This window comes from Scyliorhinus canicula, chromosome 16 (genome assembly GCF_902713615.1).
Source record: "Scyliorhinus canicula chromosome 16, sScyCan1.1, whole genome shotgun sequence".
NCBI lineage: Eukaryota > Metazoa > Chordata > Chondrichthyes > Carcharhiniformes > Scyliorhinidae > Scyliorhinus > Scyliorhinus canicula.
The window spans coordinates 120,842,222-120,865,498 of NC_052161.1; the positions used below are offsets into that span (position 1 = coordinate 120,842,222).

Genomic DNA, 23,277 nt, shown 5'->3' on the forward strand with positions numbered 1-23,277 from the left:
GTCACTTCGCTCCTAGCAATATGTTTATTTGCAACAATACTAATCAAAAGGGCAGCACATTGTTGCATAGTGGGTAGCACAGTTGCTTCACAGCTCTTGGGTCCCAATTCTATTCCTGGCTGTCTCCCCGTGTCTACGTGGGTTTCCTCTGAGTGCTCCAGTTTCCTCCCACAGTCCAAAGATGTGCGGGTTGGGTGGATTGGCCATGCTAAATTGCCCTTATTGTCCAAAAGAAATGGTAAGTGGGGGTTACTGGGATAGGGTAGATACATGGGCTTCAGTAGGGTGCTCTTTGTTAGGGCCGGTGCAGACTCGATGGGCCAAATGGCCTCCTTCTGCACTGTAGATTCTATGAATAACTACGTTTGGGCAGATCAATCTTAGTGCTAATTGTTGGCAAGACCTATTTGTAAACTTAGCCAAAATCAGGGTTAAGAGTGCTATTTAAACAGAGAAACATATAAATTCAACACATCACTGCAAAAAAATATATACAAAAGATGTTTTAATAGTTGTACCCCATGTCATGGTTAGATAAAGGAACAATCAGAATTATCCAATGAATAAAACAAAGTATAGTCAACTGTTTCCTGCATTCTTTACAAATCAATATAAAAGTTTATGCTACTTGAACTATGAAGTTTTTCCTTCTGTTTTCACCTTCTGCCCATCCTCTGACTACTTTACTTAAACCCACTGTACCCAGATGTAACAAAATATCAACATCAAATAAGATTTAGTCTTGTGTGAGTGTAGTGGGCCCAGTATTGGTAAACATGATCCTATTACCCAGAGAACCTGCACTGACTGCCCATGTCAGTTGTTGATTCCCGATTGTTTTTGCTCTTGGAGTGAATTCTTATGAAGAGAACTTCTGGCAACTGTTTGCCCTGTTGGCAGTTATATACTGGGAGAGGTACACAAGCACACTTTGTTCCTGCTCTGATTAGTCTAGTGTCTGTTGGATTGCACAACTCTGAAGACAAATGAGTTTCTCTCCCTTTCTGCCCATTCCTACAAAGACTAACCTTTGTCTCCACATGAATAATGTCCATTTGACAAATATTCAGATCCTGCATTCTACCCCATATAATCATGGGGATACAGAAATAGGACATAGAACCTCCACATTAACAAACTCAATCTGAACGATGACCTTACTCGGCCTAGTGCTTGCAGTTGGAGCTGTGAAAATATTGCAAGTTCACTGTGGAGTAAAGCAAACACAAAGCCAAACACTACAGTAAAAATCCATTCCACTCTAGCTAGTACATGGGAGATTGAGATGTAGTGCTCCTCCTATGCAAAGTCTAGCTGTCATTAAACAAGCAGATTATGAACTTGTTTATATTGTTTTGTCGTTCTACACAGTGCAATCTCATGGTTTAACAGGCAGGTCATAAGTTGGAGACCCACAAGTCTTTTCAGATGCTTTTAACTTGAAGAGGTCATCAATAACCTGCCAGAGACAGTTTTCAAATGGAAAGTCATTATCCACGAGATTGACCAAGTAATAGTGATCGTGGATGTCCTGAATTATCTGCCACGAGGGAGATCCTGGTGGGTACAATTTGGCCCATCGCTCAATCCACAGGGCAAAGGCTTCATCCTGAGAACAAAGCAGTGTTATTAAGGCAATAGAATACTCTCCACTCTGCCCAAAACACACACTGTCCCTTTCTTTCCTCACACAGACTGTTCCCCTTCCACACATGATATAAATATATGTTTGCCTTTGATAAGGCGGTGTGAACACTAGGGGATTAGTGCAAGTGTTGGTAAGAAGTTCCACTGATGATTTTGGAATGGAAAGGGCGGGATTCTCTGACGCCAAAATTGCGTTCAGTGATCGGCCATCTGCGCCAAAATTGAGGGGGGGGGGGGGGGTCGGAGCTGCTTTTGCGATGCTCTGCCTCCTCCAAAACGGCATACTTGCAGAGTATGCCACACGCCGTATGGACGGCCTCAGGACGTCACCCGAGGCCCTCCCCGGATGGGCCGAGTTCCTGATGGCGTGGGTCACTCACGAGTCTAGTGCCGCCACAGTCGGGTGGGAGCCGGGTCACGGGGGGTGGGGGGGTTGGCAAGCCTGGCCAAAAGGGGGGGGGGGGGCACTGTTTGGCAGGCTGGGTCCACACGCAGTCTGGGTCACTGTCCGTGTGGAGTTTGCACGTTCTCCCCATGTTTGCGTGGGTTTCGCCCCCACAACCCAAAGATGTACAGGGTAGGTGGATTGGCCATGCTAAATTGCCCCTTAATTGGATAATATTAATTGGGTACTCTAAATTTATAAAAACAATAAAGAAAGAAAGAAATCCCAAAGCTATATGGTAGTAGTTGCTGCACAGAGGTGGGAGGATTGTGGATCAATGTGTTCAGACCAATTGCAAGGGAAAGTATATGGAACAGGTACAAACTACATTCACTGTGACTTCTTATAAATTTCTGGGTTGCTTTGCAATATTTTATACTGCATAAGGTTTAACTGTAATTACCTTCCAGCATATGAAGCTGATAGGATCAACCACTGTGGGCTGAATTATCTCACGTCCAGGGAAGATCCCCCATGTGACTGCAATTGGCTGCAGGTCAAAGGCATTATTTATATTCTCACCCTACAACATTAACATAGGTTTAAAGTTAGCTTATGAACAGTATGAAGATAATGCAATCACTTAAGCCAAATTAGCATGGATACAAGGACGTTACAAGATCTGAGAATAAAATTGCAAAGTGCTGGAAAAACTCAGCTGGTCAAGCAACATCTGTGAAGAGAAACAGTTAATGTTGAGTCCAATACGATTCTATTTGGGAACTGTAAAGGAGGTATAACTATAATGGTTTTAGGATGTTGCAGAAAGGGAGTTAAGTGCTATTAATGGTAAGGTCAGGGGTGGTTTAAGCAGGCAGGGGAGATTAAATATCAAAGATGTCATGGAACAAATGGCAACGTGAGTAGTAATATTGTAGTAAAGAAACAAAACACAAGTTTGGACAGTGGATGTAGATGTTAATAGAAAAGCAGAATAAAGGTCAGCTCAGCCTGAAAGGAAAGACAAGATACCTACTGGCACTTGGCAAAACAAAAATCAAAATGGAGAGCAGAGTTCATGTTCTGAAGTTGTTGAACTCAATATGGAGTCGAAAAGGCTATACATTGCATAATAAGATGATGAGGTGCTGTTCCTCCAGGTTGTGTTGGGCTTCCTTGGAATGTTATGGCAGGTCAAGGACAGAAAGGTGAGAATGAGAGCAAGATGGTGGATGGTGAATTGAAATGTCAAGCGGCAGGAAGTTCGGGATCATGCTTGATGACCGAGTGCAGGTGTTCTCATGTGGGATTTTAGAGGGCAGTAAAGGCCCACTGACTTTTCCCATCTATTTGGGGGAGATGGGACGTAGTGGTATTGTCACTGGGCTCACAGGCCAAAGAAGTCCCACGTGCTGAAGCCCAGGCAGATGTCCCATGGCTTCAAATCCCACCACAGCAGCCTGGCATAATTTTAAATTCAATTAATAAATTTGGATTATACAGCACATCTCATTAACGATTCCCAAAAACTATTAATTGTTGTAGGAACCCATCTGGTTCACTTCAAGGAAGGAAATACGCCATTCTTACCTGTGTGCTATCATTTCCTATCCTGGCCCACGCATGACTCCAGGCCCACAGCACTGTGGTCGACTCATAATTGCCCTTTGAAAGGTCCTAGCAAGCCACTCAGTTCAAGGGCAATTAGGGATGGACAACAAATGACTCGGCCAACAATGTCCACATCCCATGAAAGAATAAAGAAAACCAAGCCTCAGGCCTGTTGAAGACGAAAATAATTTCTTGTAACCGTGTGAACATTAGAGGAGCGATTGTGCCACCTTCCAGTACACCTGTACTCCACTGCTGGTGTGCCCTGTATTATACCCTAGAGCTTAGAGTTCCACCATTGATTACATAGGGTTGACAACCCTCTTGGAATTGAAGATCAGTTACCAATACACTGCCATGTGCAATTCAGGAGAAAAATCATTTGGGACAAAAGATTGACATTTCTCCTTAATTTAAAAGTATTGAATGTGGGGGAAATAAAAGTTGCTTGGCTGGCAGTCGAGCATCACCCAGGTGGGTAATGAATCTTTTTGCTTTCCAATTGGTGTAGAAAGGCAATGTGTCACATGGATGGATGTGTTGGCCAACTAATAGCTGGAGTGTGGGACAATTCATGTCATGAAACCTCCAGGAATACATTTAATTATGGTTGGCAAGCCTATAATAACACCCTGCGATACACCCGTAATCTGAGATACACTCGTAATCTGAGATCCACCACTGATTACAGAGGAAGACAGTTCCAATGAATAGTTACAGCTCTATGTATAACTAAGGAAATGTGCTGTTGGACTTTTTCTCCCCAATCAGCAAATATTGCAGATGCTGCTACATAGTCCTATAAGGATAGGAAGTGTTGGCACACAGGCAGCACCCTTTTAAACGCAAGCCCCAGGTTAGGGTGGCTGTTGGCTTCGAGCCAACAAGCTCTTAGAAATGTTTAACTGAGTATGATCAGCCTCTCCCAGACCCAGAACTGGAAAATTGCTGCTCTGTCTCCTGATGAGGACATTAGTGAATCCTTAGCAACCTGCAAATGAATGAGAAACATAAAAAGAACAGATCGACCAAGAGGAACTCTTTAGTTCATTTCTAGCACCTTTGCCAGTGAAACTCAGTTATTATGCTGAACTAGCAGTCCCGCCCATCACTGATTAGTCCCTACCTTCACATTTACGATCTGGTAGTTCACGCGTGTTTTGTATTTCTTCAGAACTTTAAGTAGAGTGAATATATTTTCAGCAGAGGTAAAAAATTCAAGGTAGGCCTGTGAAAGGAAGAGGAGGATTCAGGTACAGGGAAAAGACATACATTCTCTCAGGGTCTAGCCTCTTGCCCTGGATTGTGAACGAGGGATTTCTAAACGCTCAATAGCATCTCTTTTAATTTCCCCAACATTCTGGTCACTCTTACCTTCTGAAACACAAAGCCTCCCTCTGGCCCCCAGCCCACAATGGGGTCAGCTGATGGCCTAGCGTTGATGTTGGGCTGAGAATTTATAGTGAGAATTCCCATCTGATTCACCTTTTCCAGTTCCCCTTTCATAAGTGATGTTTCTAGTGCCAGAGGTTCATCATTCCAAGGTAGACAGGTCACCTGTGAATACATAAACCAGAAGTCATTGGTGAGAGTCCCTTGTCCATTTAGAAATTTGGCTGGTTTTGATTTGGCTGCCAGGCCTAAAAGTTGTTTAATTCAACGGAGAAAGTTGTGCCAGCTCACAATGCAGTAGCTGCCATCAGGATGCCTGCTCAATCTCCAGACAGAGAGAGAGCAAGGCACATTTACTTTCATCCACAGGAAAATCTGTCATTTATACGGATATTTGAAAGAAGTTTCAATTAAATATTTTTGGATTTTTGATCCTCAGATTCTAGAAGACCAGGTTGTCTAACATGTTACAATTGGAAAGGATTTCTCTCACTTCTCTGAATGTTGCTGAAGCCCTCTCTGGGGGAAAAAAAAACATTTGTTAATACCAGTTTGTGCCAGTTAAATTGTGCAGAATTATTAAATTACATTTTTAATTTTAAAGCAAATTTCTGCGGATGCAGTAATGAAGCAGAAAATGCTGGACAATCTCAGCAGGTATGACAGCATGTGTGGAGAGAGAACAGCGCTAATGTTTTGAGTCTGGATGTCTCTTTGTCAAAGCCAGAATCATCCAGACACGAAACATTAACGCTGTTCTCTCTCCACAGATGCTGTCAGACCTGCTGAGATAGTCCAGCATTTTCTGTCCACTTGAATTAAAACATTTTTTTTTTAAGAACATCAAATTATTTTTTCCAATTAAGGGGCAATTTAGCATGGCCAATCCACCTAGCCCGCACATCTTTGGGTTGTGGGGGTGAGACCCACACAGACACGGGAGAATGTGCAAACTCCACATGGACAGTGACCCAGGGCCGGGATCGACATGCAGCAGTGCTAACCACTGTGCTGCCCTGTCCACATTTTTTATTTAACAGTTAGCCACAACATAGTTGGAAACTTTACTCTTATGAATTAGTTACAATAGGTAAAGCAACTTCTTCTCGCAATTTTACTTAATCACTAGTTTTATTACCCTTTCTCCATTGCTGTTGCATTGCCCAGTGATATACGCTGTGAAGACATCAAATATACTTTTTTCATCTACCAGCTCCTCCCCCCACATCTTCAGCAGCTCCTCCTTCGAACATTTACTGTTCAGATAGAAGAGGTAGTAATCATTCAGCTCGCCAAATGCAGGAGATGATGAGTTTCCCCTAAAACAACAAATATAAAATCACACTGAATCTACACGTTGACGAACTAAGGCACAGCTTCTATGTGAAGTTCAATTCTATGTTATCAGCAGATATCTTCTGTACAATTGTTTGCCAGCTTTAGTGGGTGCCAGGGAGGATGTGGTGCAGTGATTAGCACTGGGACTGTGGTACTGAGGATCCGGGTTTGATCCCGACTCTGGGTCACTGTCCGTGTGGAGTTTGCACATTCTCCCCTTGTCTACGTGGGTTTCACCCCCACAACCCAAAAGATGTGCAGGTTAGGTGGATTGGCCACGCTAAATTGCCCCTTAATTGGAAAAAAAATAATTGGGTACTCCAATTTTTAAAAAAGCTTTAGTGTGTGCAGAAAATTAAATAAACTTTGTGTTACTTAAAATTTTTTTTAGAGTAGCCAATTATTTTTTTCAATTAAGGGGCAATTTAGCGTGGCCAATCCACCTACCCTGCACATCTTTGGGTTGTGGGGGCGAAACCCACGCAGACACGGGGAGAATGTGCAAACTCCACACGGACAGTGATCCAGGGTTGGGATTCGAACCTGGGTCCTCGGCGCCGTAGGCAGCAATGCTAACCACTGTGCCACCGTGCTGCCCTTTTCTTGTGTTACTTTTAGTGAAATGTTACCAATGTACAAGAGAGAAAGTAAAATCACAGTTTAGCCAATTTAATGTTGAAATAATCCACATTCATCCAATCAAAATGACATTGAAGGCCTGGAACCGTCTGCACTCCAACTTGATGTTACTCAGCTCAAACATTTGCTCCAGGCATAACTAAATTTGGAAAGACTGAATTGAGAATTGTACGCCCGAGTGTTTTTCCTCAATTAAAGCAAGCAAACAGAATTTAACATTTTCATACATTACACATAAAATAATAAAATTCAAAGTGACAAGATTATCAGACCAAAAATCTATAATTGCCAACTTGAGTCACATGATGAACTGCTCTCGTATTGCATTGTTACTGAATTGTTCATCGTCGAGACACCAGTAATGATTTAAAAGATTGTACCATCTTCCATTGGGAAATTCATCCCAATCCTGGGTTCTGTAGATGTAACTCTTTTGTCTCGAAGCCCAGAATATTGGACGGACATCCTCAATCTTTCGTTTTGGATTGGCGCTGATGGTCCATGGCAAGGCACGCCTACGGGGGTAAGATTAAGGGGTTGAACGCATTGTATACAAGGTAGGATATATTCAAACAGTAGATGCCTGGACACAACATCACAGTTATAGGTTTCCCACTGTACCTTCCTTTCTGAGATGAAGTAATATGTCCTACATCAATATAGCAATGCAAGTTAATCAATGACTAAGAGAAGCTCAGGTACAACAAAGATTTCTGTTAATCCTGGTCCTGTGAATTGCAGTGATCATGTCTACATGGTTCTATTAACTGTTCAAACCTACCTAGGGTCCTCGGTCCACAGTCGCAGTCGTTTCAGAATCGCCACAGTTGCCACCTCTCGATTCAATGTATAGAAGTGGAGCCCTGGCACCAACCCCGACTCCAGCAGAACCTTGCACATGTCAGTGGCCAAGTCAATACCGTAATTCCTAATTGCAGCATCATTATCTTTGATTGGGTCAATTATGTCTTTGATTTCTTGTGGCACTTGTAGCTTGGAGAGTCTGACCAGCTGCCGCAATGAGTGGTACCCCTGACACAGGATAAAAGAAGATGACAATGAGATTAATAACCTGAACTGTTACCTGTTTACGGAGGGAGGTAGAAAATGTTCTTCTCCTATAGAGAACTATGTGAAGCTATTGCTCCAGTGCAAGGCTTGCACAAGTCATCTCACCATAGTGTAAGATTCTCAGCTGGAATCGGGGATGCTCATGTTCACACGCACCTGAATGGGGAAGATTCCTGGCAGAATGGGACAAGTAATTCCCATTGCACGACAGTCCTTCAAAAAGGAAAGGAAGGTTTCAGGTTTGAAGAAGAGTTGGCTGATGATAAAGTCTGCACCAGCTTCTACCTTCGACTTCAGGTGTCGGAGGTCCTCCTCATAATTGTTGCACTCTGGGTGCCCTGTTGGGTAACCTGCAAGTAAGTAACATTTTAATCAGCTTAATTTAATGTGAAGAGAACCAAACACTAAGAAACTGGCTTTGCGGAACTGAGCTTACCAGCAACACAAATGGCAAAATAATCATTAAACTCAGAGCGAATGTGTTTGACCAAATCACTGGCATAATTGAATCCACCTTCTTCAGTCTTCCACTCATCGCCCATGGGATCTGCAGAATAACAGACTCTGTGAACATAGGCTCATATATCCCTTCAAATCATCATCTCAATTCCTTCTTTCTGTCCTATCAGGTGGAAAAGTATTGAATAGATTGTGGCACATTCAAATTATTTAATATAAAATATCAGAAAATGCTGGATAAACTCAACAGGTCTGACAGTTTCCTGGAGAAAGAAACAGTTGACATTTTGGGTCCAGATGACTCTTCAGAACTATTTAGTTACTGTGGAAATATTTGTCTACTCTGCAGTCTCCGTGATTTTTAAGTTTGTACAGGGCTGTGTATTTTCCATTCCCTCATGACACCATGTTCCATATTTGAGGGTGGGATTGGCAGGAATGTGAACCAGCAAGGTGGTAGCTTTGGCACCATATGTTCACGTGCACTGACCTGAGGAGCTGATGGTGTGCTATTATATTATATGATTCTATCAATTAATAGGTTTGCACCAAGACAGATTTGACTTCAGCCGTGGTGGCAAGTACGAGTTCAGAATTTTTGGCCAAATGTCAGGGGGTCCACTTTTAAACAAAAAGTTGACCATTACTGTACATACAGTATATTCTTTAGCTCTGCAGTCGACAATCTTTTACTGAAATGTCATTAGGGCAGCATGGTAGCATGGTGGTTAGCATAAATGCTTCACAGCTCCAGGGTCCCATGTTCGATTCCCGGCTGGGTCACTGTCTGTGTGGAGTCTGCACGTCCTCCCCGTGTGTGCGTGGGTTTCCTCCGGGTGCTCCGGTTTCCTCCCACAGTCCAAAGATGTGCGGGTTAGGTGGATTGGCCATGCTAAATTGCCCGGTGTCCTAAAAAAGTAAGGTTAAGGGGGGGTTGTTGGGTTACGGGTAATGGGGGGATACGTGGGTTTGAGTAGGGTGATCATTGCTCGGCACAACATTGAGGGCCGAAGGGCCTGTTCTGTGCTGTACTGTTCTATATGTACAAAACGGTGTCAATACGTCAGGTCAAGGGGGGGGGGGCTGAACCTATGCATATGACCCCCTTTCTCCCAAGTTATTTTAGGGAGCTATTTAGACATAGAAGATCTTCTCAGAAATATATATATTTAAAATTTAGAGTACACAATTCATTTTTTCCAATTAAGGGGCAATTTAGCATGGCCAATCCACCTAACTTACACATTTTTGGGTTGTTGGGGGGGGGGGGGGGGGCGAAACCCACGCAAACACTGGGAGAATGTGCAAACTCCACACGGTCAGTGACCCAGTGCTAACCACTGCACCACCGTTCTGCCTCCTTCTCAAAAATCTAATTGATGGGTGATAGGAGCTACTTAAGCCCAGAAACCGCGGTTATATATATGTTTATATTCGCCCTGTTTGAATGTTGTAGTCAGGGATATCTGAAGACGATTATTCTTGGTGCTGTTTGGTCAGTGGTGAATGCATGCTGAATTAGAACACTGAACAGTAGAACACTAGCAGTAATCTCAGGTATACAAATTAATTGGATCATAAGATGGTTTTCACGTTGGCCTGAGTTGGATGCCGATTTTTGAACTTGGATGGTTCGCAGATTCACTGGCATGCTGACCATATAATGTGGGGTAACCAGTGGCTGCCCATGTGTTGGGTGCCCATGACCATTAAACCCTAGTAAACCTAATAGAAAGCAACTTTAGGTTTAAACCTTGTACACTTCGCAACTATCACTGTTAAAAACAAAACATTTGACTGATCCTGCAACAGAACAAGAGACACTTGCCGGATGGCCGTTTTATTGTCATGTGTGCCCACATTCCATTTCTTCATCAACCTTCCAGCGTATATATAGGTGTTACAACGAAGATCGGTGATGGAGGGTGGAGTAAATTCCCCACACACAATAGTTCAGGAACTTGAAGCGAGATGAAGGGCATCCCTTAGGTAGGGATAATAATGTGTAAAAGGGACGAGGTTACAAGGATTAACACTGATTAATATCTCACCACCACGGAGGGCGAGTAGGTTCTTCAGCCCCAGATGCCGAGCCTTGTGCAGATGCTGTGTGATCTGATCCTTGGTCTGGTTACAACAGGTTATATGCAGCAACGTTTCAAGGCCACAGTAATTTACAGCTGTGCTAGCTATGGTCATGGAGGAAGTCTCTTTGTCGGAGCCCGGATCCCCAGCGGGATGCCAGGTCACATCAATGAAGAGCGGTCCTCCGACAGCCATATGGTCAAACCTAATCAAACAAAGGCTACAGTCAGCAGCTTGCAACAAGACACATCTCGTTGTACAAACAATCAAATCCCAAGTATGGTTTCTCTAGTGACTCAGGACATTTAACCAGAGAGCCATACAAGTCAGAAAATATGGCTATTACTGATCTGCATTGGAGCTAGGGCCCGAATACAGCAGTCAGCTTCAGGACCCAGGTTAGGGTGGAAAAAAATTAATACTCCTAACTCTACTCCAGTGACTCAAAGTGATATTCCCACCAATAGATGTTGAAGTTTGTAGTCTGATAAAAGACAAATGAATATGTAATTGAACAATAAAGGCCATGTTCTGTGGAACTGGATCTAGCTTCAGTCAGGACCTTCTGTGCAGGGACTCTGACAGGGGACAAGAAAAATAAACTTGAAAGTTGACTTCAAGCATTAAACCAGCCACAACTACACAGCACGGGACAGGAAAACCCAAGTAGCCATCTTGGTTTTGGTGCATTAATGGGAAGCAGAAATCAATATCAAACCAGCCTGGCATCCAGAAATTTAGCCTGAAGCTGTTCACATTTACTCCAGATCACTAGCAAGCACTCCAGTCTACATCTCCAACCTTAAAGTTTCCCATTGTGATGGGCATCTCTCACTGCTTGAGAACCTTATCGCCATTCCATTCCAGCTCATTTCTCAGATACGTCCCTCTGACTTCCCCAAGAAGACCGGGAGGAGTCACAGCCACTAACCAGCGATATACTAACACCAGCCAGTCATTTATGGCAGCCACTTCAGCACTCCACCTTTCCCTCAGTGATGCTGGAACCGGTGCACAATCATGTACCCACTGCAGCACACGGTACTGTCCCCAACATCATTCCATGAGTGATGCAGTCATCTCAATGCTTTTGATGATTATAGACTCTTAAAGGTATTTTGGGGTATGGGGAGTGTGCTGGAATATGACGTGGAGATAGCGGATCAGCCATGATCATGGTGAATGGCACAGCAGGCTTGAAGAGCCAAATGGCCCATTACTCCTTTTTTCTATGCTTTATATATGTCTATAAATTAATCCAGTAAGATCTGTAATTCTATAAACATACCCCCTGTTACAACAAAGGAAAGCAGGCCGGTCCAAGTAACATAACAGGGATCATGTTTACTTCTTAGAAAGGCTAAGATTATACAGATCAACACCCAATGGCAGAACAATGTTAGATCCAGTTTACTGGAATATTTACTGTATAAATGTTTCTCCTCATTCCCTCCCCACTTTAAGATGCTTGTCAGTTTCGCACCATCTCACAGCAATCCTATTGACCCAGACAATAGAACCCAACAACCTCATCCTTCCGCTCGGCTTCAGTGCACCAGGCCATTCATTGTTGCTCAGTACTATCAGCCTTACCTGGAGATCAGATTAATAGCACCACTAGACGTTCGTGGAGGGAAGAACTCCAAGGAAAACCATTTGTCTCCCGATTCAATACGTCGCCGGATCTTTTCCTGGAGTCCATCGGCATCGGGGCTGGGTGTTGAACTGCGTGAACTTTCCCGCGAACCATCACTAGAACTAATGTCGGATTTGAACACCCGCCCCTTGCCACTTTGCTCTTCGTTCACCATCACTAGTTACCTGCAAGCATAAAATGACAACTTTGGTATTTGATCTTCTCCACCCTCTCACCCAGTGTTTTTCATCACCCCCCCCCCCCCCCCCCCCCCCGCTGTTGATCAGCGCAGCAAGATGCGACTGAATAAGGCTTGCCAGTCTATCGACAGTTCCCTTACTAACACGGTTTTCTTCGATGTTGCAGCAGTGAAGGGCAGCACGGTGGCCTAGTGGTTAGCACAACCGCCTCACGGCGCTGAGGTCCCAGGTTCGATCCCGGCTCTGGGTCACTGTCCGTGTGGAGTTTGCACATTCTCCCCGTGTCTGCGTGGGTTTCGCCCCCACAACCCAAAAATGTGCAGAGTAGGTGGATTGGTCACGCTAAATTGCCCCTTAATTGGAAAAAATAATTGGGTAATCTAAAATTATAAAAAAAAAATAAAAAAATGTTGCAGCAGTGTGGAGAACATACAGCAGTTTTGGCTTTGTACTCACACTTGCCAATTTTTTCTTCAATGCCAAAAGCAATCATCATTCTTCCCTTACAATTTGAGGTTTAGTTTGTTTAGAATTGAAAAGATGTCTTCAAGGTAAGACATAGTTAGCACCCAACTCTCACTTGCCAGTACTTCCCCGCATAAAACACACATGGGATTTGCATCCTGATTTGCATTGGCACAATTAACAAAATCATGCCTCAATAAATCATTTTTATACTGCTTTGTTCCTGCTTTCAGTTTTTTCTTAATGGGTTGTTCAACAGAGGCCCAGCAGCTCTGTATACAGCTCACACCAGCACTGCTTTATTCGGCTGTGGACTCTCCAGGTGGCTCTCTCCAGCAGATTCAGTTGTGAGATCCTGGCCTGAGTCTTTGGACTTCTCTTCCTTATTCTCATTACAACACGATCCATCTTAAGTTCTTCGCAGTCCTGTTGCCTTGCTTGCTGGCGGCAACAAAATGGAGGAAGCTCTTTGTGGGATTTTGTACCCAAAGCACGGACGTCCTGGCGTGTGACCTGCTCTCTGCCACCGCTTCTCATAGAATTTACAGTGCAGAAGGAGGCCATTCGGCCCATCGAGTCTGCACCGGCCCTTACAAAGAGCACCCTACTGAAGCCAACGTATCTACTCTATTCCTGTAACCCAGTAACCCCACTTTTTTGGACACCAAGGGCAATTTAGCATGGCCAATCCACCTAACCTGCACATCTTTGGACTGTGGGAGGAAACCCACGCAGACACGGGGAGAAATTGCAGACTCGACTCCGGACAGACAGTGACCCAGCCGGGAATCGAACCTGGGACCCTGGAGCTGTGAAACAACTCTGCTAACCACTATGCTACCGTGCTGTTCTTCTGGTGGGAAGACTTCATCATTCTTATTTAAATGCCGATCGCAGCCGGGAAAGCCAGTTACAGCCGTTGGGTGTTTCGCCCACGATCAGCAACGCCACAACCAATCGCTCTGTGACCCTCCTAACACCCACCCTGACCTGCAGTTTGAAAAAAACCTGGTTCTCATCCATCCCTAACCTTCCCTTTTTGTTCCACCTGCCTGGCCCCCCTTTTTCCAACAGGATAAATCCCATCAAATTTATATCTCTCTCCAGTTCTGAAGTCATATTGGACACAAAACATTTTCTTTCTCCAGAGATGCTGCCAGATTGGAGTTTTTCCCCAGTACGTATTTCAGATCTCCAGCATTTGGCTTTTACCTTCCTTGTGGATTCTTGCTCGTCCTCTTACTACTGAATGCCAGACATGTACTACTGCTCAACTGCATCAGGAACATTTAGGTCACCATTCAACTCTCACATACAAACAAAGGTATGAATTAGGAACAGAGTAGCCCCTTGGCCCCTCGAATCTGCTCCGCCATTCAATATCATGGCTGATCTGATTGTAATTTCAACCCACATACCTGCTGATCCCCAATAACCTTTCAGCCCCTTTAAATCAAGAATCTATCTAGCTCTGCCTTAAAAATATTCAAAGACTCTGCTTCCACTGCCTTTGTGGAAGAGTTCCAGAGACTCAGGACTCTCTGAAAAAATGTTCTCATCTGTCTTAATGAGTAACCCCTCATTTCTAAACAGTAACCCCTCGTTCTAGATTCTCTGTCAAAAGGAAACATCCTCTCCACATCCACCTTGTCAATACCCCTCAGAATCTTAAAGGTTTCAATCAAATCACCTTTTACTTTTCTAAACTCTGGGGATACAAACTTAACCTCTCCAACCTTTCCTTGTAAGACAACTTCTCATTCCTGGTATTAGTCTAGTAAACCTTCTCTGAACTGATTCTAACAAATTTACATCTTTCCTTGAATAACGAGACCAATAACCGTGCAGAATACAGCAGATGTGGTCTCACCAATGCCCTGTACAACTGAAGCATAAAACCTCCCAGCTTCATTTTCATGCATAGACTTCGCTGGGTTCCGCAGTGGGAGAGAAGTAAAACGAGAAAGGGGGGGGGGGGGGGGGGGGGGGAGAGAAGCAAAGGAGAAGATAGGGGGAAAGAGTGGGGGGGGGGGGAAGGATATATATAAAGAAAGAAAGACAAGAAAAGAATAACAGATTAAAGTCAGTTAAAATGAAATTAAAACAAAGAGGTTGAGGTAGGGTAGAGCTAATCATCTGATTGCTTTGCTGAGCACCTTCGGCCTGTGCGCAATCAGGACCCTGACCTTCCCGGTGTGTGCCATTTTAACAAAAGACCCTGCTCCCTTGCCCACATGTCTGTCCTTGGCCTGCTGCAATGTTTCAGTGAAGCTCAACGCAAACTGGGGGAAACAGCATCTCATCGTTAGGCACGCTGCAGCCTTCCGACATCGAATTCAACAACTTCAGATGATCAGCCCCACCTCGACCCCTTTGTTTTCATTCCATTTCATTTTAACTGTCTTTTTACCTTTTATTTATTTCTCATCTTTCTTTATATACATTTTCCCCCTATCTTATCCCCCCATTTTCTCATTTTAACTCTCTCCCATCTATGTCCACCCACATCTACATCTGTGATAGCTAATTTTCCAGCATTTTCTGTTTGGTTTCAGATTCCAGCATCCACAGTAATTTACTTTTATCCAGTATAAATCTCACCCTATTTCCAGTTCCCTCTAGCTTTGTCAAAGAATCGTCCAGAATCAAAACATTAACCCCTTTCTCTTTTCAGATACTGTCAGACCGTCTAAGATTGTCCCGTATCTGGGGCAATCTGCAGGTCTGGCCTGCATGTTACTTCAGACCCACATCAGAAGGTTGGCTCTAAACCTACATGTTGTAAGGACGCCCAAATGCTGGGATGTAGCGTCTTCTACAGAGGTCAAATACCACAATAATAAACAAAAACATGGAACACAAGCAAACACTGCTTCAGACCCTTGAAGGTCCAGCTGAACCACTAAAGTAATTTTTAGTCTGAGGCCTCGCCCAAAAACACTCCACTGGGGCATCAGCCTAAAATTTGTGCTCCATTTCTGGAGAGGCTTCACCTCCCAAGAGATAGAAATGTTAGAACCGGAGCTAACATGACGGAAGGTTAAAAAACGTCCTGATTCAAAGAGGATCTGAATGTTTTTGCAACAATGTTTCAGCTACTGCCACTCTTCCAGAAATGTGCTCTCAGTTGGATTGATACTTCTGGCTCATGCAAATGAGTAGCCTAACCGCTGGACTTTAAACATGAACTATTATACTAAAATGAAAGCTCTTGAGAATCATACGGGCGTGACAAGTTAGCGCTGTTTCTCCCTCCGCAGATGCCAGACTTGCTGATTTCTCCCCAGCATTTTCTGTTTTCATTAACTATCATACACCGGAATCCCAGAGGGACAGATTTCGAACGTTTGGTTAGAGATATCGAAACCAAACTCGTAGTCTGATTCAGTGTCAGAATCGTTTAAAAAATACAGCACCGACTACTGGAAACATGATGTTTCTCCCTCGGCTGCATTCTTGCGCCATGAGGAATTCAGATCCCAACAACAAAGCCCCACCGCCTGGCAGCTATTTATTGCCGTTGATATAAAAGTCGAACACACCCAGACTCAGAACCAAACATTTTGAGCACCCGTCAACCATCTCAACCAGCAGCCAAGGATGCTTTCACTCAATACCGAGTATTTAATTCCACGGAACTTTATCCTGCTGTTTGTTTGGGAAAAGATAGAAAGTTACATACAGTTCAACCGGATCTGAAATGTGCTCAATTACTGGTACATTTGACACAAGGATATCCACAGGTTGGAGACTGACGCGGTTACTTAACTGCAAGTTAACAAAAGAAAAATCGGGGGGAAAACATGGTGCCTGTGACCCAGAAGTATGACCAGAGATGCTGGAGCGGCGGTTAGCACTGAAACTGCAATTTCACAGCTGGAAAAGAATGTAAATATTTACTTAACGGACACATCAACATCTTGGCAGTTCAAATCCAACTCCGTTCTTCTCAAAGTGACATGGGCACGGTTTACAGAAAGTATATTTTAAATGTTCGGGTTTCTTACTGTTGCAACTTCCGGGTTCTGATCTTCGACCACAGACTATCAATATTATCTGTCACTATTAGCACCCCGATCGGAGATTGTGGCTGAACTCCACGGCCCACTATCAAAAGACACATTTAAACCTCTGATTCTGCACACATCAAGTTCAGCGACGCCACCCAATAGTTCCACTGCTTCTGACAACACAACACCCAACCACTTCCACTCCGGACTGTCCTGTCATGTGGGTCAGAAACCCAACAGGAGCTGAATTACTCGACGCAGGATCCCTAACCTTTGATGTGCTCTGGTAGCCAAAAGTATTTATATGGCTTAGTGCAGTTCAGTTTTTGGTCATGGTAACCCCCAGGATGTTGATAGTGGGGGATTGCGGTAATATGATTGAATGTCAAGGAACAATGGTTCATTCTCTCTTATTGGAGATGGTCATTGCCTGGCGCAGGTGTGATGTGAATGTTACTTGCCAATAAGCCCAAGCCTAGATATTCATAGAATTTACAGTGCAGGAGGCCATTCGGCCCAACAAGTCTGCACCAGCCCCGACAAAAAGCACCCTACTCAAGCCCATGTATCTACCCCATTCCTGTAACCCAGTAATCCCACTTTTTTGGGCACTAAGGGCAATTTATCATGGCCAATCCACCTAACCTGCACATCTTTGGACTGTGGGAGGAAACCGGAGCGCCCGGAGGAAACCCACGCAGACGTGGGGAGAACGTGCAGACTCCGCACAGACAGTGACCCAAGTCGGGAATCGAACTCGAGACCCTGGAGCTGTGAAGCAATCGTGCTAACCACTATGCTACCGTGTTGCCCCAGGTCTTGTTGCATTTGAAGGTGGACTGCTTCAATATCTGAGGAGTCGCAAATGGTGCTGAACATTGTCATCTGCAAACATCCTCACTTCTGGCCTTATGATGGAAAGAAGGACATTGATGAAGTGGCTGAAGATGGCTGCACCCAGGACACTACCCTGAGGAAATCCTGCAGTGATGTCCTGGATTTGAGATGGTTATCCTCCAGCCACCACAATATGTTCATTTCTCGCCCGATTCCCACTGACTCCAGTTTTACTCGGGCTCCTTATGCCATACTCAGTCAAATGCTGCCTTGATTTGAAGGGCAGTCACTCTCACCTCTGGAATTCAGCTCCTTTGTCTACATTTTAACAAAAGCTGTAATGAGGCCAGGAGCTGAGTGACCCTGGCAGAACACAAACTGAGTATCCAGGAACAGGTTACTGCTGAGTAAGTGCCGCTTGATACCATTGTTTATGACCCCTTCCATTACTTTGCTGATGATCGAGAGCAGACCGATATGGCAGTCATTGGCCAGGTTGGATTTGTCCTGTTTCTTGTTTACAGGATATACCTCGGCAATTATCCACACTACCACGTAAATGCCAATGTTGTAGCTGTACTGGAACAGCTTGGCTGAGGGTACGTGCTGGAGCATCTCTTCAGTACTATCAGGGCCCGTAGCCTTGCAGTATCCAGTGCCTTCAGCCGTTTCTTGATATCACGCGGAGTGAATCAAATTGACTGAAGACTGACATCTGTGATGCTGGGGTCTTCTGCAGGAGGCTGAGACAGATCATCCACTTGACACTTCTGGCCGAACATGCTTCAGCCTTAACATTTGCACTGATGTGCTGGGCTCCTCCATCATTGAAGATGGTGATATTTATGAAGCCTCCTCCTCCACAGAGTTATTTAATTGCCCACCACCATTCATGGCTGAATGTAGCAGGACTGCAGAGCTTAAATCTGATCTGCTGGTTGTGGAATCGCTTAGCTGTCTATTGCTTGCTGGTTATACCGTTTGTCACGCAAGTTAGTCCTGTTTTTCACCAGGTTTTTATTTAATAAATTTAGAGCACCAATTATTTCGTGCCCAATTGACATACCTGAAAATTTTTAGGTTGTAGGGGTGAGACCCACTCAGACACATGGAGAATGGGCAAACTCCACATGGACAGTGACCTGGGGCTGCGATCGAACCCGGGTCCTTGGTGCCATGAGGCAGCAGTGTTAACCACTGTGCCACCGTGCTGGCCCAGCTTCATCAGGTTGATACCTCATTTTTAGGTATACCAGGTGTTGCTCCTTGCCCTCCTACACTCTTAATTGAATCAGGGTTGATCCCCTGGCTTGATGGTAAAGGTAGAGTGGGGATATGTTGAGCCATGTGGTTAAAGATTGTGGTTGAGTCCAACTCTACTGCTGCTGATGGCCCACAGCACCTCATGGATGCCCAGTCTGAAGTTGCTTGATTTGTTCCAAGTCTATCCATTTTAGCACGGTGGTACTGTAGTGCCATACAACACAATGGAGGTTATCCTCAATGTGAAGACGGGACTTCTCCACAGGGATTGAGCGGTGGTCACGCCTACTAATACTGTTATGGACAGATGGATCTGCAGCAGATAAATTGGTGAGGATTAGGTCAAGTATGTTTTTCCCTCTTGTTGGTTCCCTCATCACCTGCTGCAGTCCCAGTCTGAGTTGTAGTGGTACTACCAAGCCACTCTTGGTGATGGACATTGCATTGACGTTCCTCACCAAAGTACATTCTGCACCCATGTCACCCTCAGTGCTTCCTCCAAGTGGTGTTCAACATGGACTACTGATTCATCAGCTATGGGTGGGATGGTACGTGGAATGTTTCCTTGCCCAGTTTCTCCTCATTTACTCCATCAAAACCCTTAATGAATTTAAACATTTATCACTTTCTATGCTGTCAGGAAAATAACTTTTGTTTGTCTATGGAACTGAAGTTCTGCATTTCTGGTACCATTGTAGTATCTGCCCTGCACCCTCTCCAAAGTCTTTCTGAAATGTAGTTCCCAGAATTGGTCACAAATTGTCTAGCTGGGGCATAAATGGTGTTTTAAAGGGTTTTAAGATCAAAAACATTTGTTAGGATACCAGACAAGAACGTCAACACTTTTAAAACACATTTTAAACTGTGAGGAAAGGATACTTCACTTCAGGAGTGATTCCCTGACTAATAGGTATATGATATATTACTTTATTAACACATGATTAAACTACATTGACATTACAGAAAACAGCTTACAATTAACAGTTGAATGATTCTTAACAATAAAAGGAAACATTTTGACATACCTTCTTTTATCTCCAATTAAGCAAAGCCCATCACAGGTCAAAGGCCGCTTATAAGTAAAGTTAGCAAACACACACAGGGATACTTGCTGTCCTCTGGATAGAGATTTCTTGGAAAGACTGCTTGGAGAGAGAGAGAGAGAGAGAGAGACCCTTTCAGACACCAGGTAGAATGTCTTCCTGTCCTTGGGGACTACTACTTAACCTGACAAACTTTGGCAAAAGCTCCTGCTCAGCTTCAAGCTCCTAGCAAAACTACAAGCTAAACTGCCTGCTATGGACCTGGTTCCTCCCATTAAGTACATAATCTCTATTCCAGTAACTGGGTTATAACCATCTTTAAATTTAGAGTACTCAATTATTTTTTTCCAATTAAGGGGCAATTTAGTGTTGCCAATCCACCTACCCTGCACATCTTTGGGTTGTGGGGCAAAACTCATGCAAACACAGGGAGAATGTGCAAACTCCACATGGACAGTGACCCAAGGCTGGGATCGAACCTGGGACCTCGGCACCATGAGGCAACAATGCTAACCACTGCACCACCGTGCTGCCCCATGACCATCTTACAAAGGCTATCCACAACCCCTCAGTTGTCTAAACCGCAAGGAACCTTTGTTCTATCAACAAAATGTCAACTTAATTGGACCGTTTGCAGCCAGTCTTCCTGCATATTACACCAGGATCTAAAAAAAAATTCATCAGATACCTCAGTATATATATAAAATTCTTACATTCACCACAAAAGTTTGAGAAATTTGTACTTTATTTACATAGACATACAGATGTTTTATAACAGCTTTTTCAACTTGTCCTTCCACTTTCAAAGACTTGCAAGTGTACACTCCTATGTTAGACCAGGTGTGTCACTGTTCCTGCACCTCCTTTAAAACTATCCGCCAAAGTTTCTATAGTCTCTCATCATTATTCCTAACAGAGATTACTTCACAGGTCTCTGCATTAAATTTAATGGGTCCCCAGTCTATTTCACCAGTTTACATCCTCCTGAAGTCTGTCATTATCCTCCTGTTCCCTGTTCATTGATGACTAGCTCCCATGCAATGTAGCATGAAGTTGTTCTCCAATGCATAAGGCAACTCCAGCCTTACGATCAACACAAATTGAACTGAAGTAATATACAAGCCTGCTCCAGGAAAGCTCTGTAACAAGCCCAATACTTTCATGAGCTATCAATATTGATGAGGAGACACATGCAACAATTGCCAAAACAAGTGTAGCCTTCAGGGGACTTCAGTCTGTGAATGAGGTGGAACAAGTCCACCTATCAAATGGAAAGTCTACAAGGACAATAGTCCTGCCCACTCTTCTCTACATCTGTGACACTTGGACTGTGTATCAGAAACATACCAAGAAGCTCAGCCACTTGAGCTGCCTCTGGAATATTCTGAAGATCAGATGACAGAACAAAATACCAGACACTGAGGTGCTCACCCGAGCCTGCATGCCACCCATCCTCACACATTGAGACAGTCACATCGGAGCTGAGCTGGTCATGTAGCCAGAATGCCTGACACTTGTAGTGTAAACCTTATATGGAGAGTTTATATTGGGGTGGCTCTAATGACACAGGAACGCTCTAAAAGGCATCGCTTAGGAGTTTGAAAGCAGTTTGTGTCCTGGGAGAAGCTCATCTGGCACCACTGGGGCTGGTTTAGCACAGTGGGCTGAACAGCTGGCTTGTAAAGCAGACCAAGGCCAGCAGCGCGGTTGAATTCCTGTACCAGCCTCCCCGAACAGGCGCCGGAATGTGGCTTTTCACAGTAACCTCATTTGAAGCCTACTTGTGACAATAAGCGATTTTCATTTCAAATGCAAAAAACGGCCCTGCCACCATCGAAAGAAAGTGCATTTCAATAAAACCCAAGGAGAGGCAGTGCCCAACCAGCCACTCATCCAAAACTCAGTCATCTGCGGTACCCCATCCCATTTGCAACAGAACCTTCCGGGCACAAATCAGCCTCAGCAGTTACCCACCGAAACCCTACCAAATACCTCAAACGATGGACGTAAGGAGGTTACACCAGGAAAGAGTCACACTGGCATTAAAACGCGTGTTGGAATGAGGAGAAAGGGGCGGCAGTGCGATGGAAGCTTTACTCCTTAACTTGCTGTATGTGTTCTGGGAGTGTGTGTTGCGGAGAAAGATTTATTGGGACCTACCTGTGGAACGCTGGAAGCCCACACACTGTCCAAACTCCGGTATCCGCCACTGACTCCTCTAACTTTTCACACTGAAATAGAAATCAGCACATCTCTGTAAACCGGGACAGAGCGGAGCGGACAGTCCCGCATTCACCTTAATACTTTCCTGGCACAGACCCGACTGAATTACTGAATGTGAAGGAGGCAGCTACCCTCCAGGGCTGAATGAATGACCGCGGCCACCAGCAGGCGGAACCCCGCCCCAATCCTCCAGCAGGCGGAGCCCAGACCCCCCCCCCCCCCTCCTCCCCTCCTCCAGCAGTCGGAGCCCCCCAGCAGGAAGAGCCCAGACCCCCAGCAGCCGGAGCCCAGACCCCCAGCAGGAGGAGCCCATCAGCAGCCGGAGCCCCCAGCAGGAGGAGCCCAGACCCCCAACAGCCGGTGCCCCTCAGCAGGAGGAGCCCAGACCCCCAACAGCCGGAGCCCCCCAGCAGGAGGAGCCCCCCTGCAGGAGGAGCCCAGACCCCCAGCAGCCGGAGCACTCAGCAGCCGGAGCCCCCCCAGCAGCCGGAGCCCAGACCCCCAGCAGCCGGAGCCCCCCCAGCAGCCGGAGCCCCCCAGCAGCCGGAGCCCAGACCCCCAGCAGCCGGAGCACCCAGCAGGAGGAGCCCCCCTGCAGCCGGAGCCCCCCAGCAGGAGGAGCCCAGACCCCCAGCAGCCGGAGCCCCCCCAGCAGCCGGAGCCCAGACCCCCAGCAGCCGGAGGAGCCCAGACCCCCAGCAGCCGGAGGAGCCCAGACCCCCAGCAGCCGGAGGAGCCCAGACCCCCAGCAGCCGGAGGAGCCCAGACCCCCAGCAGCCGGAGGAGCCCAGACCCCCAGCAGCCGGGGTGTCCCAATCCCGCAGGCGCGGAGCTGCGCGGTCCCGCCACCTACCTCCCCGTTCTCTTTGATTCCCTGGCGCGCTCCCGGCAGCCGGCGGGTGCTCGTGTCGGTTTCGAGCCCGCGGCCCCGAGCCCCGCCTCTTTTCGCTCGCCGGGGTGGTTGGCGGATCAC

The 23,277-nt window shown here is 45.4% G+C and overlaps 1 protein-coding gene across 10 annotated transcripts; it reads right to left on the reverse strand.

The window, feature by feature from the left end:
- Window positions 1-484: 484 nt before the first annotated feature.
- mthfr (methylenetetrahydrofolate reductase (NAD(P)H)) lies at window positions 485-23,273 on the reverse strand. Of its 10 annotated transcripts, none has more exons than XM_038773728.1 (14): window positions 23,158-23,273; window positions 22,242-22,312; window positions 20,064-20,180; window positions 12,221-12,448; window positions 10,594-10,832; window positions 8,520-8,630; window positions 8,240-8,433; window positions 7,794-8,044; window positions 7,393-7,527; window positions 6,174-6,354; window positions 5,018-5,200; window positions 4,770-4,871; window positions 2,496-2,615; window positions 485-1,609 (listed from the first exon to the last, which is right to left on the reverse strand). In XM_038773728.1, exons 4-14 carry the CDS (start codon window positions 12,436-12,438, stop codon window positions 1,379-1,381), a joined length of 1,965 nt encoding a protein of 654 aa, XP_038629656.1. In that variant the 5' UTR covers window positions 12,439-12,448; window positions 20,064-20,180; window positions 22,242-22,312; window positions 23,158-23,273; the 3' UTR covers window positions 485-1,378. The 10 variants fall into 10 exon arrangements, 9 of the variants coding, with proteins under 9 accessions (XP_038629656.1, XP_038629658.1, XP_038629659.1 ...); XM_038773730.1 differs by having other exon boundaries at window positions 20,064-20,183; XM_038773731.1 differs by lacking the exon at window positions 20,064-20,180.
- Window positions 23,274-23,277: the final 4 nt, after the last annotated feature.

Excerpts from the sequence above, each read along its gene's own strand:
- mthfr (XM_038773731.1), bottom strand. The coding sequence starts at position 12,438 with ATGGTGAACGAAGAGCAAAGTGGCAAGGGGCGGGTGTTCAAATCCGAC. Across the intron at positions 10,833-12,220 it reads GCTATTAATCTGATCTCCAG|GTTTGACCATATGGCTGTCG; the intron begins GTAAGGCTGATA and ends TTGTTTGATTAG. Across the intron at positions 8,434-8,519 it reads TTTTGCCATTTGTGTTGCTG|GTTACCCAACAGGGCACCCA; the intron begins GTAAGCTCAGTT and ends ACTTACTTGCAG.